General features: G+C 34.4%; 1 protein-coding gene across 2 annotated transcripts; it reads right to left on the minus strand.

The window, feature by feature from the left end:
• Positions 1 to 10201: 10201 nt before the first annotated feature.
• LOC107853398 (vesicular-fusion protein SEC18) lies at positions 10202 to 15925 on the minus strand. 2 transcript variants are annotated; one of them, XM_016698386.2, is made up of 10 exons: positions 15722 to 15925; positions 14881 to 14972; positions 14388 to 14461; positions 13506 to 13610; positions 13355 to 13426; positions 13095 to 13227; positions 12810 to 12890; positions 12445 to 12600; positions 12252 to 12357; positions 12137 to 12173 (listed from the first exon to the last, which is right to left on the minus strand). In XM_016698386.2, exons 2-9 carry the CDS (start codon positions 14881 to 14883, stop codon positions 12352 to 12354), a joined length of 630 nt encoding a protein of 209 aa, XP_016553872.2. In that variant the 5' UTR covers positions 14884 to 14972; positions 15722 to 15925; the 3' UTR covers positions 12137 to 12173; positions 12252 to 12351. The 2 variants fall into 2 exon arrangements, with proteins under 2 accessions (XP_016553874.1, XP_016553872.2); XM_016698388.2 differs by lacking the exons at positions 12810 to 12890; positions 13095 to 13227; positions 13355 to 13426; ... (2 more) ...; positions 14881 to 14972; positions 15722 to 15925 and adding exons at positions 10202 to 10594; positions 10688 to 10821; positions 10988 to 11070; positions 11175 to 11228; positions 11318 to 11373 and having other exon boundaries at positions 12074 to 12173; positions 12445 to 12596.
• Between the last annotated feature and the right edge of the window lie 360 nt (positions 15926 to 16285).

Raw genomic sequence — 16285 nt, forward strand, 5'->3', positions numbered from 1 at the left:
TCTACATATATTTTGACGCAATAAAGAAGTCCTTCCTAGCTGGTTGTAGGAAGTGCATTGGTTTGGATGGATGTTTTTAAAAGGAGTGACAAAAGGGCAGTTATTAGTTGTTGTGTGTAAAGATGGTAACAATCAAATGTTCACACTGGCATGGACAGTGGTTGAGATTGAAAACAAAACCACTCGGAGTTGGTTTATCAGGATTGTAAAAGAAGATCTTCATCTGGGAGATGAGACGAATTTGACAGTGATAACAGACATGCAAAAGGTAAAAAATTACTGTTTTTGCTTCTGTTTTTATTTTTGTTTATGTTTATGTTGTAATTGTTTCTGTTTCTATTTTTGTTATAGGGATTAGAAATTGTTGTAATTGAATATTTACCAAATGTTGAACATAGAATGTGTGCAAGACATGTCCTTGCAAACTGGTCAAAAGATGTTATACGTAAAGGTATTGAGAAGAAAAAATATTTTTGAAGGTGTGAAAGATCTACGTTGGAGGATAATCTTAGGGATAACATTAGTTATATGAAGATGTTGGGGGAGAGGCAAGAAATAATAGATAAGTTGATGTATTTTAATCCATAGAGATGGAGCAAGATTTACTTTAGCTTTGGAACAAAGTGTGATGTTGTAGACAACAACATGTCAGAATGTTTTAATGCATGGATATTAGGAGCTAGGCACAAGACTATAATTACAATGTTGGAGAAGATAAGGATAAAAATAATGAAAAGAATGGGACAAGTGAGGAATTTTTGTGATACTTGGATTAGTGATATTTCTCCAATGGATATGAAAGCACTAAATAATAATACAACAAGGTCTATGAAGTGCAACATAGAATGAAATTTTAATATAGGGTATGAGGTGCTTGATAGAGGATATAGGCATATTGTGGATCTTTCTAGACAATACTGTAGTTATAGAGCATGGATGTTGAAGGGTATACCTTGTCCTCATGCAGTGGTTGCTCTTCACCACAAAAAACTGAAACCAGTAAACTATACTCTCACTGGTACAATAGAGAAACTTACATGAACACATATAGTTTCTTCATTCAATCAGTTTTGAATATGAAGATATGACCACAATCACAGAATATCTCTTTTATGCCACCTCCTGTTAGTAAGATGCCAGGTAGGCCTGGAAAGAATAGAAAGAAAGAAGAAGGTGAAACCAAAAAAATAATTGGAAAACTGTCCAAGATGGGGATTGAGATTTCATACAGCACTTGCCATAGCAAGGGTCACAACAAAAGAAAATGTCCAACAAGTGCACTTGCTGCTGTCACTAATGCAAATCTTGGCCCAAGTTCATCTGCTGGTGCAGTCCCAAGTGCAGTCCCAAGTGCAGGTCCAAGTGCAACACCTACTATTGAAAAAGAGAGAGGTTCAACTGGAAGCGGAAGGGGTAGACCACCAAAAAATTCTACAGAAAAGGTATTTTATTTAATTTGGCAGTGCTGTGAACTAATTATGCTTACCTTATACTAAATATCTTATTTTCTTTCTTTTTAGTGTGTTGGCAGACCAAGAATGGTTGGAATGAGATTACTTCACACACAAAGTGGATGCACAATTCTTAATGTAAGTTTACTACTATATTTACTTTTGGTCCCTTTACTATCTAAATTTTATTTACTACAATTTTATTTACTAAAGTTAACACTTTCTTCATTCGAATAGCCGGGAATGCCTAGTGAGAGATTCAAAATTGCCAAGTCTTCAGTAGTTGTGATTGAAAATCTCAGATATACACTAAAAACTGGTGTAAAATTGAAAGAAGAAAAAGCTATGACCTTCAGGCAACTACAAGAAATGAGAGGCAAAAAACAAATGCAAACAAGGTCCAAGGCTGCACGCTTAAATCAAGAAAGCTTCAATGTTCAATCTCTATGAGAAGTTGGTGTAGACTACATTTAAGACCACATTTATATAGTTCCACTTGTATAAATCTTGACAGTTGTGACTGCATTTAAGACTATGTTTTTGATAATTCACTGATGTTGGCAGCTGGGTTGGCAGCTGTGACTGCATTTAAGACTGTTTTTAGTAGTTCATTGATGTTGGCAACTGTGATTGCTTTTCGAATAATTTATTGGTGGCAACTTTGACTGCATTTTGTAACTGTAATTAGTTTAATAGTACTGATTTTTTTGCAAATGTATTTAACAACAAGATGTAATTACACTCATTTTTGGTTAATGATTATGCAGTTGTAAGTTTATTGTTGCTGAAATTTGTGTTTGTGCTTGTGCAACAGCTATGACTGCATTTATTAATGTTAAATTTGTGTTGTGATGTTGTTGAAATTTGTGTTTGTGCTTGTGCAGCAGCTGTGACTGCATTTAGTGTTGTGATGTTGTATACAAATTGCAACATAAAGAACCACTGAAAACAAAGTCAAAACTGTCAAGTTCAACCTTACAATTTCATTACACAATAATTTAATTACACAACCCGACAGTTTTGTCTAAGGTAGCACCTAATAATTGAAAGCCAAAACTGTCAAGTTCAACCTTACAATTTTATTACACAATAATTTAATTACACAACCTGGCAGTTTTGTGTAAGGCAACACCTAATAATTGATACAAATTCCAACCCCTTAAAACATAACAAAAACAAAGCAACTTAGTTTATGGCAGTCTTCTTGGAGCTCCTTTCAAGATCATGAATTGAAATAGAAAACTAACACCCAAAATACATACACAAATGAGAGTAGTCCATAGTTGTTTTTCCCTTTTCTTGGACTTAGCCAACTTGATTTTCCGTTTCTTCTTATTTGCCTTCATCATCTTCAAATCATCCTGAAGATTGTCCATTCGCAACTCTATTTTGTTCATGTCTATTTTGCTCTCCACAGATTTGATTGTCCTAGTCGTCTTGTCATCAACTATTTTCTGTTCATAAAATGTACAATTTATCGAAAATTCAACTCTTTCCTCAAGCTCCCCAATTCTTTTCAACAATTTAGGAATAACAAATTTCGATCGTTCATCAATAGCATCATCCTTCCAAAGCCAAAACTCGTATGATCTAGCATTCTAAAATGAAAGCAATTAGATTCGTATACATTATTCAAGATCAATGTTTGAAGAAAAAACTCACTTACCCCATAGTAAGGACAAGTCCAATATCATCTACCCAGATTTCTTGAGGTCCATGAAGTCATCAAAGGCAAAAGATGTCCATGTTTGCATCGAACCTCGTCCAACTTATGATCTTCTTCTTGCTTACAAAGTCTACTCAAACTTATCTTAGCCATTAAAGTATCTTGATTAAGAAAACAAGTTTTAAGAGACGTTGAACAACACTTGAGGGAAGAAAAAATTATGAAAATGGCATCAAAATTAAGACAAAATAATCATCAATATAGAAAGAAATCGAAGGATTAAAAATATTTAGTCAGCAATTCTTCAAACAAATAATCTTCAATTTAATTTTTAGAGACAAATTTGGAAATTAGGGTTTCCTCGTTTTGAGCCCCAAATTGGCTTAAATAAGAATAGATCCGTTGGAAATTAAAAGTGATGTACTTTTAATGTTTTTAGCCATTTATTTTTGTTATTCAAAAGGCTGGACACGCCTAAAACGAGTGTAAGAAATGCGTCTTAGAATGAGTATAGCGGGGAGGTAATAATATCACTTTTATATAGTTTAGGTGTGTAATAGGTCACTTATATCTTTTAGGTGTGGCTTAGACTTTTCTTGTATAGTTTGGGGTGGAAACAATGCCTGCTATTGTAGAATTTATAAATGCATATGTACCAATGTTAATAGACAACAATCACTATAACATGTGAACGTCATGTGAGCATCCAATAGTATAGTATTTCCATGGTTGTATAAAACATACATTTAGGATCTTATGATATGTCCGTGATAGTGATATTGTTGTATATTAAAATTTATTTATTTAATTTAATATATATATATATATATATATACATACACACACACATACATATATATAAAATTATACATTGGGCCTGTGCAAAGCACGAACATCCTTATCTAGTAAGAATAAAATTTTCTGGCATTGGAAATTTGAAATTGGTTGTTGTAGAAATATTCAGAAACATAGAGAGAAATAATGGGCTTTTCTCATTGGGTTTACATTACATAGAGAGGTATATTTATACATTGCCACGGCTTTTAAGAGTCCTACCAAGGTGTATCTTTTTCTTACGTGAAATGGTTGGTATACAACTAACAATATACCAGGGATACATAATTATGAATTAGATTGCGCTTAGGGCTAGTTTAGTTATCATGTGTGACTAACCTGCTTCGTGTATCTCTCTCATTCCCCCTCAAGGTGGACGTGGGCACTGGCACTCGCGAAGCTTAGCTTGGTTTGAAAGAGTTGCTCATTTTTGTCAGTGGCTTGGTGAACACATCAACATCTTGGAGCTAAGAAGGAAAAAACTGCGTGAGGATGCGTGACACCTTGAACCACGTTCTCCCTCACCACGCGAGCTGAGAAGGAACAAAGCTTTTTTGTTTCTTTTATTAGAGTTCTCTTTCATGATTTCAACAACTTCCTCTCCTAGTTCACTTATCGTATACATGATATTTATGTAATACATATAGCATATCCTTTACGTATAAGTGTAGCACTTGTATGTCTTATGTATCACTGTCTATACAATGATATACATAACACACAATGATATACATACGAGATACATGCGACATATACTGTGATGAATCACTTGAGTCACTTATATTTCATGTGTATGTCAATGTACGTATAGTGATATACTGATATACATGACATACATACTATAATGTATATTACCTGCATCTCATGTTTATGTCATTGTATCTATATCTATAATGAATGGTTGACATACACTCGACATACAATTATACCACCACAAGGAAATACCATATAACCTCGTAGGAAGACGACGACGTAGGAATAGAGAGTTTGTTGAGGAAATGGAGGGTGAGAAACAATTGAAGAGATTGAAAGGGACTGGGTTTATCAAATTTAAAGCCTAAAAGCAATGGATACTTATGTTCCCTTGGTTGCTATGCGTTTTGCTATTATTATGTTGGGTAATTTCTTGAAATTTCTATTTTTAAAAAAGTGGTAATTAGGGGTCCTATTTCTAGAGCATGCTTTGGGTAAGTTATGAAACGACCTGTTTGTTGACTAAACTTCATTTTTACTCATCCTAGTGTAGTCTTACATGCCTTTTGATACCTCGATAAGGTCATACGTTCAAGCTGTGGAAAACAACCTCTACCAAAAATGTAATACAATAAACCGTTGTGGTCTTGCCTTTCTAGGGACCCAACGCTATGTGGGAGCTTTAGTTCAATGGACTGCCCTTTACTAACGAGATTCAAGCCATAAGACAGTACTATAACCATCTTGAAGTTCACATATTAGAAAATTGTAGCCCATCATATCTGAACAGAGGAAAATAAGAAAGATTTGGCCTATTATCCTCACTAGGACATACTTGAGATGATGGCATATATAACAATATTTGCAACGTTTAAAGAATGCGTTTTTTCGTCCTATATTAAACTATATAGTAAAATAGATTATGCCTGAGAGAGAAAGCAGAGTCTGCAGAATGCAAATCTAAATAGGAATAAATGGCAGCGATAAATGATTGCATTTGAACATAGATTATAGTACTAATAGATGAGGGAATGTATGCAATATATAACTTGTGATGCAAAAAATTAGTAAAGCTTACCAAGGAGGTGGGCAGTGGCACTCGCGAAGCTTAGCTTAGTCCGAAAGAGTTGAAAATGAGCTTTTGTCAGTGGCTTGGTGAACACATCAACAACTTGGAGCTCAAAAGGAACAAACTGCGTGATGATGCATGAGACCTTGAACCACGTTCTCCCTCACCGCGTGAGCTGAGAAGGAACAAAGCTTTTTTGTTTCTTTTATTAGAGTTCTCTTTCATGATTTCAAAAACTTCCTCTCCTAGTTCACTTATTGTTATACATGATATGTATGCAATACATATACGAGATCCTTGACGTATACATGTATCACTTGTATGTCTTATGTATCAGTGTCTATAAAATAATATACATAACACACAATGATATACATATGAGATACAAGCGGCATATACACAGCATACCGTGATGAATCACTTGTAGTCACTTATATTTCATGTGTATGTCAATGTACATATTGTGATATACTGATATACATGACAAACATACTATGATATATTACTTGTATCTCATGTTTATGCCATTGTACATATAATCAATGATTGACATACACTCGACATACAATCATTCCATCACAAGGAAATACCACATAACCACCATCAAAATCCACCATAATTATCATTCATTCCACCAAAATAAGTCAAAAATCATTTCCCAAGCCAGATTTACTCTTTTTTGTTGGTGTTGTCTGTCCATGGAGTTCTATTTTTTTTTTTCCATAGAGGAAATACCATATTCCCTTAGTTGCTACTATGTGTTTGAAAGCTATTGTTATGTTGGGTAATTACTTGAAATTTCAATTAAAAAAATGGTAATTAGGGGTCCTAATATTTTTTTATTTTATGTAAGGTAAAACTAGAGCAAGCTTTGGGTAAGTTATGAAACGGCCTGTTTGTTGACTCAACTTCATTTTTACTCATCCTAGTGTAGTCTTACATGCCCATTTGATACCTCTATAAGGTCATAGGTTCAAACTATGAAAAACAATCTCTGCCGGAAATGCAATACAATAAACCCTTGTGGGTAAGTTATGAAACGGCCTGTTTGTTGACATTTTTACTCATCCTAGTGTAGTCTTACATGCCCATTTGATATCTCTATAAGGTCATAGGTTCAAACTATGGAAAACAACTTCTGCCGGAAATGCAATACAATAAACCCTTGTGGTCCTACCCTTCCCCGGACCTCATGCATAGAGGGAGCTTTAGTGCAATGGATTGCCTTTACTAATGATATTCAAGCCACACGACAGCACTATAACCATCTTGAAGTTCACCTATTAGAAAATTGTAGCCCATCACATCTGAACAGAGGAAAATAAGAAATCGGCCTATTATCCCCACTAGGACATACTCCAGATGATGGCATATATAAACAATATTTGCAACGATTAAAGAATGCATTTTTTCGTCCTATAATAAACTATATAGTAAAATAAGCAGAGTCTGCAGAATGGAAATGTAAATAGGAATAAATGGTCTCGATAAATGATTTGAATTTGAACATAGATTATTCATTATGATATCGTGATTGGATCATATACTAATAGATGGAGGAGTGAATGCAGTATATAACTTGTGATGCAGTAAGATAGTAAACCTTACCGAGGGAAACCAGAGAATCACTAATGTAAACAAGATGAATAACATGGAAAACGAATGTTTCAATAATCTCTTACTTCCTAGTACATGCATCATCCAATAAGGCAAATTTATAAAATTAGTTGAATAAGACTAGGACACAAAAACTGATGAAACTAGTAAACATCTCTTGGACTCAAATTAAGGCTGTATTTCTTGAGAGCTCAAAGGTTGCATTACTTGGGAAACGTCAGGCATATGTGATGTACCTTCTATGTTCGTGTCTTGCATCCTTCAAAAATGTTGTCAGTTGTGTGTCTTTATGCCTTTTTTGCGGATCCCACACAGATGTGGCAGCGACGTCCCTTCCTGCGTGAAAGATAGTCTCTCAATTGCTGTTGATCTGTACATTCAAAGTTTTCCATTTTGACATCCTTCAACTTTCTATGCCTCGGACGTTTCAAAAGTAGTGATGTACAAGTTTTCTCATTTTCAAATGAATCATCATCATATATAAACTTGAGGGTACTCTTTAAGTTATCCCTTAGAAAAGATAGAGTGTCCAATTGAGGAAAAATCCAAAGCAAACTATCAAGAACTTCCCCAACTGAGTAATGATTCTTATAAAGTTTCTCGAATTCTATATGCAAGCCATCAGTACCATAGAGTGAGGAAACCAATTTTTTTCTCATGTTTTTTGGTATAACTATCACCGTTTCGGTGTCGCACTTTAAGTGAATAGCCTTCACCTGATTGAAGTTGTCAAGAAATTTCACGAGCTTTGAGTACCAACGTCTATCATATGTACTTTCTGATCCCTCGAACAACTTGAGTTCAACTTTTAGCAAAACCGAAGCACTGATCAGTTTGAGTGTTAGAAATCCATTATCACACCATGCACCACATGAAAAACTTGTTAAATTAGGAGTATCTAATTCAACATCAGAAAGATTAAGGCACCCTTCTAATAAAAGACACTTAAGCCGACGATCACTTGAAATCTTCAATTTCTTCAAAGCTGCGCAACCTAATAAGTACAATGCTTCAAGATTGGGTAGACTTGCAAAAATGCCCTCGAGATCTTGGTCCTTGACACCCACACTATGTAAGTACAAAATTTTCAAGGCTTTACAATCAGTTATTCCATTTACTTGTAGTAGACTCGAAGGATCACTCCTAATGTGAAGATATTCAAGATTAGGTGCTACAATACGAAGCATTTTGGTTTCATCAGAAAAATTCAACCAAACCCTCTTCAATTTGGGTAAAGGTCCTGCAATTTGTAAACTGGTTAGGCCTCGACATGCATCTAAAGTTAAATTCTCCAGAGAATTGCAACTTGCACATAAAGCTCGAAAAAATTGCTCGCCCAAAAATGTATCAGTGAGGTTTAACTCACTTAAAGATGACACGAACTTTACAATGTCATATTGATCGCGGGGCAATTCAAGCTTAAATCCACGTAACTCAAGAACTTCTAGTTCTTTGGCATCAAAGATTGGTTCAGGCAGAGTACCATAACCATTTTCAGTTATACATACATCTAGAGTCAACTCTTTGATTTTACAAACCACGAGTGTCTTTATCCAATTACGAAAATGATAACCCCTAATAAGACAACTAGGTGGTAATATTAGCCAGAACTTTTGTATTGTAACCTTATGCTCCTGCCGATTTGCTAGAGTTTGATCCACAATTTGTGCTAATTTTGGGAATGTACCTTCGTCACAGAACAAAATATCGCCAAAATTTAAGTAAGAGAGGGAACTCCACGCACTATAAAAGGACTTGGACAATACGCCCATTCGTGCAGCATTTTTAACAAGAAGGAAAGACAAAATTTTCTGCAGAAGTGGCTCTGGCAATTTGGAAATGTGATCCACTGCTGCATCAACTTTTTTTTCCTCCATCAACAATATCCATTATGATATTTCTTTTTGGAGAAGAATTTATTAATTAGGCAAGATCAACAATGTACACAAGTAGAGTTCTTGACAAAACCAACTACGTATGAGGACTCTAATTATGTGCTAATTATTAATTCTCATGTAGATTGAGATAATTATATCTCCTGATTTAAGATAATTATTAATCTCGTGGAGTTAGCACATAAGAGTCCTAATAAGAATAATTATGTATTCTGCTCCCATAATCCGTGGGCTGATTTAGCTGGAGCAGTTCACCCAAATCCTCAATTTTAACTAATTTCTAAAGCTAAATTGGATAAAATCAACATAATATTTTAAATATTCAATAGCACGAAAGTACTATGTTCTAATTCCTCTCATGCCAATATAAAAAATATATTTTAAAGTACTAGCTAAAGTTTATTTATATATTTTGAATCTCAAACGCAAAAAATTTCATAAATTGAAAGAGAAGGAATACGCATGTTTTATGTGTATTTATAATATGGAAAATTAACTGCCAATTGTTATATTTTGGTTAAAATTTTGTATTTGTACAAAAGATGTATACAATTTTGAAATTTCTAATTAGGCACTAGCTTTAGTGTGCGCGTAATAGCGTCAAGCCTCACCAATAAAAAATATAAACAAAAAGAATATTTTTTCTAAACTAATTGTTGACGTTAAAATAATGCAAACATTCACTTAATAAAAATAAGTATTATAATATTAAAGGGAGCTTAGACGTAATGGATAAAGTTGACGTTATCTGACTAGGAAGTCATAGGTTCAAGCCGTGGATCCAATCCCTTGCAGAAATGTTAGATGAAGGGCGTATAACAGGCTCTTGTAGTCCGTTCCTTCTCCGGACCACACGCATAAAAGCTTTAGTATAGTGCCGCAGTAGCTAAATTCAATACTATCTTTTAAACAGGATGAATTTGGCTAAATTAGTATATAGACATATAACGTATAAAAGTATTTTCTAATTGTTAGTTCTTCAATTTTATTTTCTATTTGTATTTCAAACCCACAAAACGTATTGCTTAAACCATCAACTCCATCCAATTAAACTGATTCAAGATGAAAATCCAGCAATTTGCAATAAAAGAATCAAAAAGATATAGAAAACTTATGAACTCATAGCTCAATTAACAAAAGAGTATATTCTTGAGAATGATGGGAATCGACTGTTCACTAAAATAATCTTTTACTCTCACCTATTCAAAAGACTTTTTCAAAGACTCTTCACCAAACTCTTTTAAGGGCAATTTCGACGTCAACCTTCTTAATTTGAATATCCTCTTACTTGAACATGCGTCCTTCAACATTACGAGCCAATGCAACAGACCCTCAAGATCGACTCTGGTAAATCCTTGGGTTGTAGAAGCTGCGCATCAAATGTTTATTCAGTCTCAAGACTTAAATATTCAGTTCCCAAATCTTAGGACACAAAAACAATAATGCATCCTATGAAACTAACCTAAGGCCGAAAGGTCTATGTCGTTATCAAAAAAGATCCGGCCCTGCATCCTTTTGGAGTTGAGTTGCAGAATCTTCAACCGTGCATCTTCATCTGGTAGATCTATTCACAAGAGCAACTCAAATCGCCTTGGTCTACAGTCACACACCCAGATATGTCAACTAAAGATATACAAAATATACATATACACATATGGATAGAGGGCAAGACAAAATTTAACATTCCATTTCAAGACTATTTGGAATAGAATATGAACAGAAAATCAATAAAATTACGAGAGATAGTTGGAGATATGTATACCTCAATAAGCCTTCATCAATCAATTCAATCCTACTAGTTGTCCCTATAACCAACAGATTGGTTTGTCTGTTAAAACCATCAACCTAGTTTCGCCAAAGCACAATTGGACAATCATATATAAATTAGGAAGCAAAAGTAGTTCACATAATTAGGGGAGCTGAAAGGTATAAAGGGTTTTGAAGCAGACCAATGTTGACAGCTGGCTCACAATCCTATCAGTCACCGAGGTTGCTCCTCTTTTCTGATGTCAATATCCAAATTTAAGTTAAACAGTAACAGAAGTGCGCGCGCACACTAAAGAATCAAACAAAGCATGAAGGAAATGCTTACCCCTGCAATGGCATCAATTTCTTGAAATATTATTACATGAACAGGACTTTCTTCACCTAACGAAGCAATGTGTATCATCAAATAACCAAACATATCTACTATCTAAACAACAACATATAAGCATTATATACGTTACCTTCAGAGACACTAAAAATTAATAACAAGACAAACATATTTCCAGTGTGATACTTGGCGAACTATGCAACCTCTTCATTTTGTTTCATACCTAGAGTTTGTTGTCTAAATGGTTGCGGATATTTAATGAAAAGAAGATCACTTTGGAAGGAAATAATCATCAACAAATGTGTTAGATAGGACAAGACGCATTTTCAGTTTACCAATGATATGACCTTAGATAGGAGGGTGTGGAGGCCGTGGATAAGGGTAGAAGGTTAATAGGTAGCCTATTCATGTAATCTTTCGCTTTTGGAATCTGTTATCATATGTTGTTTACAATGTTTAGATGATCACACCTTGTAGATGTTACAGTTCCTTGAATATAAGCTACGCATTGCTTTCCTATTAGTTATGTCTTTCTTCACTGCCGTTCTTCCTTTCCATTATTACTTTGATTTGCTTCACTTGATCCTAGAATATTTCGGAAACAACCTCTCCACCAGAGGTAGAGGTAGGGTTTACATATACTCTACCCTCCCCCTACCTCACTTTGTGGGATTTCACTAGGTGTTATTGTTGTTGCTGCTGTAAAAAAACAAAGAGGAAAAACTAGAAACACAGGGGACATCATATTCTTACCCATTTGCTCAAAATCTTTGATTGATGGAGCAAAAACATCTCTCAGATTCTTTTCACTTGATCCTACAAGAGTTCCTATGATCTCCGGCGCTCTCACAATCTAGAAAAAAATTAAAAGAAGTTTAGCAGAAAGTCAGTAGTGAAAAACAAGATAAAGGACCTTCCTTAAAATTACAACCTTCACTTTTGCATTGAGAATTTCCGATAAGCGTCTTGCAACCAGTGCTTTTCCTGCTCCAGGCGGTCCGTGAATAATAAGGCCTTTTTTCGGTTGGATCCTAATCCTTTCATTCATTAAAACAACTGTCAAACATTTGATAGTAAGATAGTCGAGTCTACAAAAATATATATAATTTGGTAAAAAAGCTTACTCTCTTGATAAAGTCCGAGGCATGTAGAGGGACAATTAATTTACAAATGGCATCTTTCAAATGCTCGTTAACTCCCCCAAATCCCAAGGATGTCATTTCTGCTTGAAACTCCTCTATATTGAAATCTTTCCTTAGAACTTCTTTTGGACCATGAGCCTAACAAAAAAGTAAATTAACACCATAAACTTAAATAAAGAACAATTGGTATTTGATTCAGGAACCTGCTGAAATTCATTGCTTAATTTTAAGTGGTTAAGCACCTTTAGTTATAAACTTTATCTTCCAAGTACAAGCTTTGTGAATTTTTCAAGTGCTTTGAAAAAGTTCTATGAAGATATAGAAACGTAATCATAATTTATATTTACCTTGGATTCGAAGGATGTGATTATTGCTTCAAGCTGCTCCATTGTAAAACCTCTCAAGAAAACTTCTTTTTGTCCATGGAACTAGCAAAAAAGTGAATGAATTCATATTCTCAAATAAAAACTCTTAAATTTTATTTACGAAACTGCCGAAATTCTTTTAATAATGTTACATGGAAAGACACTTTCAGTCCAAAACTTTATCCTCTAGGCACATCCGCTGCCAAATCTTAAGAGCTTTGAAACTGAAAATAGGAAAAAGAAGCGTAATTATAATTTACAATTTACCTCAGTACGTTTTTTGCTGAAGATATGCAATTTCCTGCACTTCGGTACTTTGAATTTGGTAAAGCATGAGGTCTTAGTCTCCTCTTCAAACTCTTGCTCAGTTGCACAACAATTGCAGTTCCTCATTGTCCAACTGCAAAAAGTTAGGCAACATTTCGATCTTATTTTGCTTTCCCAAATATAAACTGTTCATTGGAAAATCCTTAAACTATAGCAATTGGGAGATCGGGGAAAGTCATGGCTAATGGTTTATGATTTACCTTTCCGCCGTGGCAGTCATCTCTGCAATTATCGTCTGACGACCAGCAAGGGCAAGCTTCAACGCTATGCACCTGTTATATGCTAAGATAAATGGTCGTCCCCAAAACAACCTTGATCTGGGAAAATCATGGCTAATGGTTTATGATTTACCTTTCCGCCATAGCTTCCTTCTGACTGCACATCATCTCTGCACTTGCCGTCGTCCACGGTTTGCACCTGTTATATGCTAAGATAAATGCTCGTCTCAAGAACAACCTGAAAGAGGAAGGATCGTAGTTAGATTCCACCCTATGTAGGGGATTTAGATCACTGAATAAGGGATTGATTTCTCGTCACTCAATTAAGAGATATTATCTCAGAAAGTCATCTTTCATCTTGATTTCAATTCCTTAACAAAGATAGTGACTTCCGAAATAACAATTGTTAAATGAGTGATTATATGTGAACTCCTCTAAGTAGGGCTTTCTTAAGAGTCCCCTCTTCCATAACATATGTGATGAACTAATAATTTCGTAAGGTCAACCGTTTAATTTCTACTTGCATTCAAAAACACGAAATCACAGAAGTAGGAGTAGTTAAAAAAACAATTTGTTCCTTCTCTGTGTCATCGAGAGCGCATTTGTAACTTATAATCTTCCAAACACTGGGTATTATGTTGTTATTGTTGTATCCATACATTAGTTCAAAGCAACTAAAACTACACCAAAATTGATCTTTAGCGGCAATTAATTAATGGCAATAGCTTAATAGCCGCTACATATGTTTTTTAGAGGCACTTACTAGTGACAATTACATTTTAGCTCTCTTTGTAAATACCCCTAAAGTCTATAGTGACATTGGATCCAATGGCAATTAACTAATGCGGGTAAAAATTTTGGCACTCTTAGTTAAAGTGAATATTAACTGCCTCTAAAGGCTGTTTTTGTTGTAGTGATAATTAAACTGTGGAGCAAATAGAGTTTGAATAAATATTCCTTTGTCTTCCCTATCGGTGTAAGGAGGGAGCTGGAAAGAGGAATCTCAAGAACTTACAACTTTAGAAGCCAATGTCTCTTCGTAACAGAACAGTGCTGATACTCATCCGTTTGATACTGAAGCGTAGCGATCTGCATTATGTTGATGTTCGAAATAGATAAGGTTAATTAATCATGTAAAACTCAAATGAAATTGGTAGTTGAAAGTATTACAGAATCATTGTTCACAACTACTCGATTGAGTATTAACTAATAAATCCCGATACTTCACCGGTCAAATATTCAAATTTCAAGAGAAAGAGCTTTGTCATATTTGCGATGCTTAAGTTAGCTCTTTTAAAATCGTGCCCTCCCCATCCAAACATATTCCAAAGAAATTGAATTTTAACATGTGTATACCAAAGAAGCTGCCACCCAAAAGTGTGTGAGTTCTAGCTGAAAAAAGGTGTCTCTGAATCTTAAGAAAGTGTATCAACCATCAATCTCTATGATCGAAGCAAAACTACACAAAAAGGTAATTGTATTCACAGCGAATGGACTGAAACACCTACCATCTTTGCTTCTAGTGTTGAGGATGAAGCAGGGAACGTCACAACAAGCTGAATGATTTGCGATTCAAGTAGCTAGGAAGAAGAATTTCAGCCTGCATTTTGTTTCCATTGAGAGGACGATTTGTTAACACTGCTATCTTTGCCCATGTATAGTTTAATTCAATAAATATGACCGATTCAGATCTTGTCCAAAACGTGTGTGTATATATGTGTATTGCAATTGAACGAGGGAGCTTAAAAAACTGTGATCATAGTTAAAGGACAACAAAGTGCGCCCTTTTTATAAAGAAAGCATATAGAATGCAGCGCAGAAGACCACTATCTGCACAATCCTATATTGGTCTACTCAAGGGTCCAAAATGCTACAGAACCGTTTAAACTATCCAACTAAGTTATACATCACATTTCGAACCTATTGGAACTGTCAAACTTGTAACCCCTAACATAACAGTGGCCACTAAATGCAGAATTGTTTACAGAAGTATTTCATAATACAACTAGTGATATTTCTATCAACCTAAGCTCCTTTTGTGAACATTCCACAATCCCTTAAAGTCATCATATTTCTTTTCTTTTTTAATTAAGCAAATACAAAGAAGACATCATATAATCCCTTAAGAATAGAGAAAGCAATTCCAACTAAATAAATTCACACTTGTCTATATATTGAACACAAACTACAGCTTCCACACCACATTAATAAAATCCCCTTTTTGAAAAGAATAACTCACTAGAATAATTTCATATATATAAAAAAGAATAGGTCGCCTATTGAGAAAAACACTAGCAAAATTAAAAATTAGCATGAATTTTTAGGGAAAAACAAGAATAAAACAAGCACCTGGACACCAAGTATAAAGGCTTTTCAGTTTGCTGCTACCAGAAAGTTGCTAATCAGTTTACAATAAAATAATGGAGATATCCGCAACTTCTTCTTCTTCCTTATTTTGCTGAAATAACTTCTGTTTTTGTCATTCTTTTCCTTGTTTCGGTCTAATAGTACAGTAATATATATATATTTTTATTTTTATTTTTATTTTTTTTATTTTTGGAATTCAGTAATCGAAAAATCAAAGTTTATCTTCTCCCTTTCCCCCCCTTTTATTTGAATAATTTTTTTTGTCCAAGTGAACTTTACATACTGTTGGAGACTAAATGCTTTGGGCCATTGAGCTATTGTTATTGTAATGGGCTTGGTCCGATAATTTTAGGAAAAATTACACAAATAATCAAACTTAAGCATCATTATCGATAATCTATATCTATATCTATATCTATAATCTATAATAATAATAATAATTATAATAATATAATATATATAATAATCTATATCTATAGTTTATATCTATAATCTATAATATATTAAATGTGTAAAACCCTTAGGGGTCGTTTGGTTTGAAAACAA

The sequence above is a fragment of the Capsicum annuum genome, chromosome 4, assembly GCF_002878395.1.
Source record: "Capsicum annuum cultivar UCD-10X-F1 chromosome 4, UCD10Xv1.1, whole genome shotgun sequence".
Lineage (NCBI taxonomy): Eukaryota > Viridiplantae > Streptophyta > Magnoliopsida > Solanales > Solanaceae > Capsicum > Capsicum annuum.

Bases quoted from the DNA above. Each gene is read 5' to 3' on its own strand.
- LOC107853398 (XM_016698386.2), bottom strand. The intron at 12,891-13,094 runs GTAAATTGTAAA...CTTTTTTGCTAG, and splicing joins TCAGCAAAAAACGTACTGAG to TTCCATGGACAAAAAGAAGT. The intron at 12,601-12,809 runs GTAAATATAAAT...CTTTTTTGTTAG, and splicing joins TCACATCCTTCGAATCCAAG to GCTCATGGTCCAAAAGAAGT.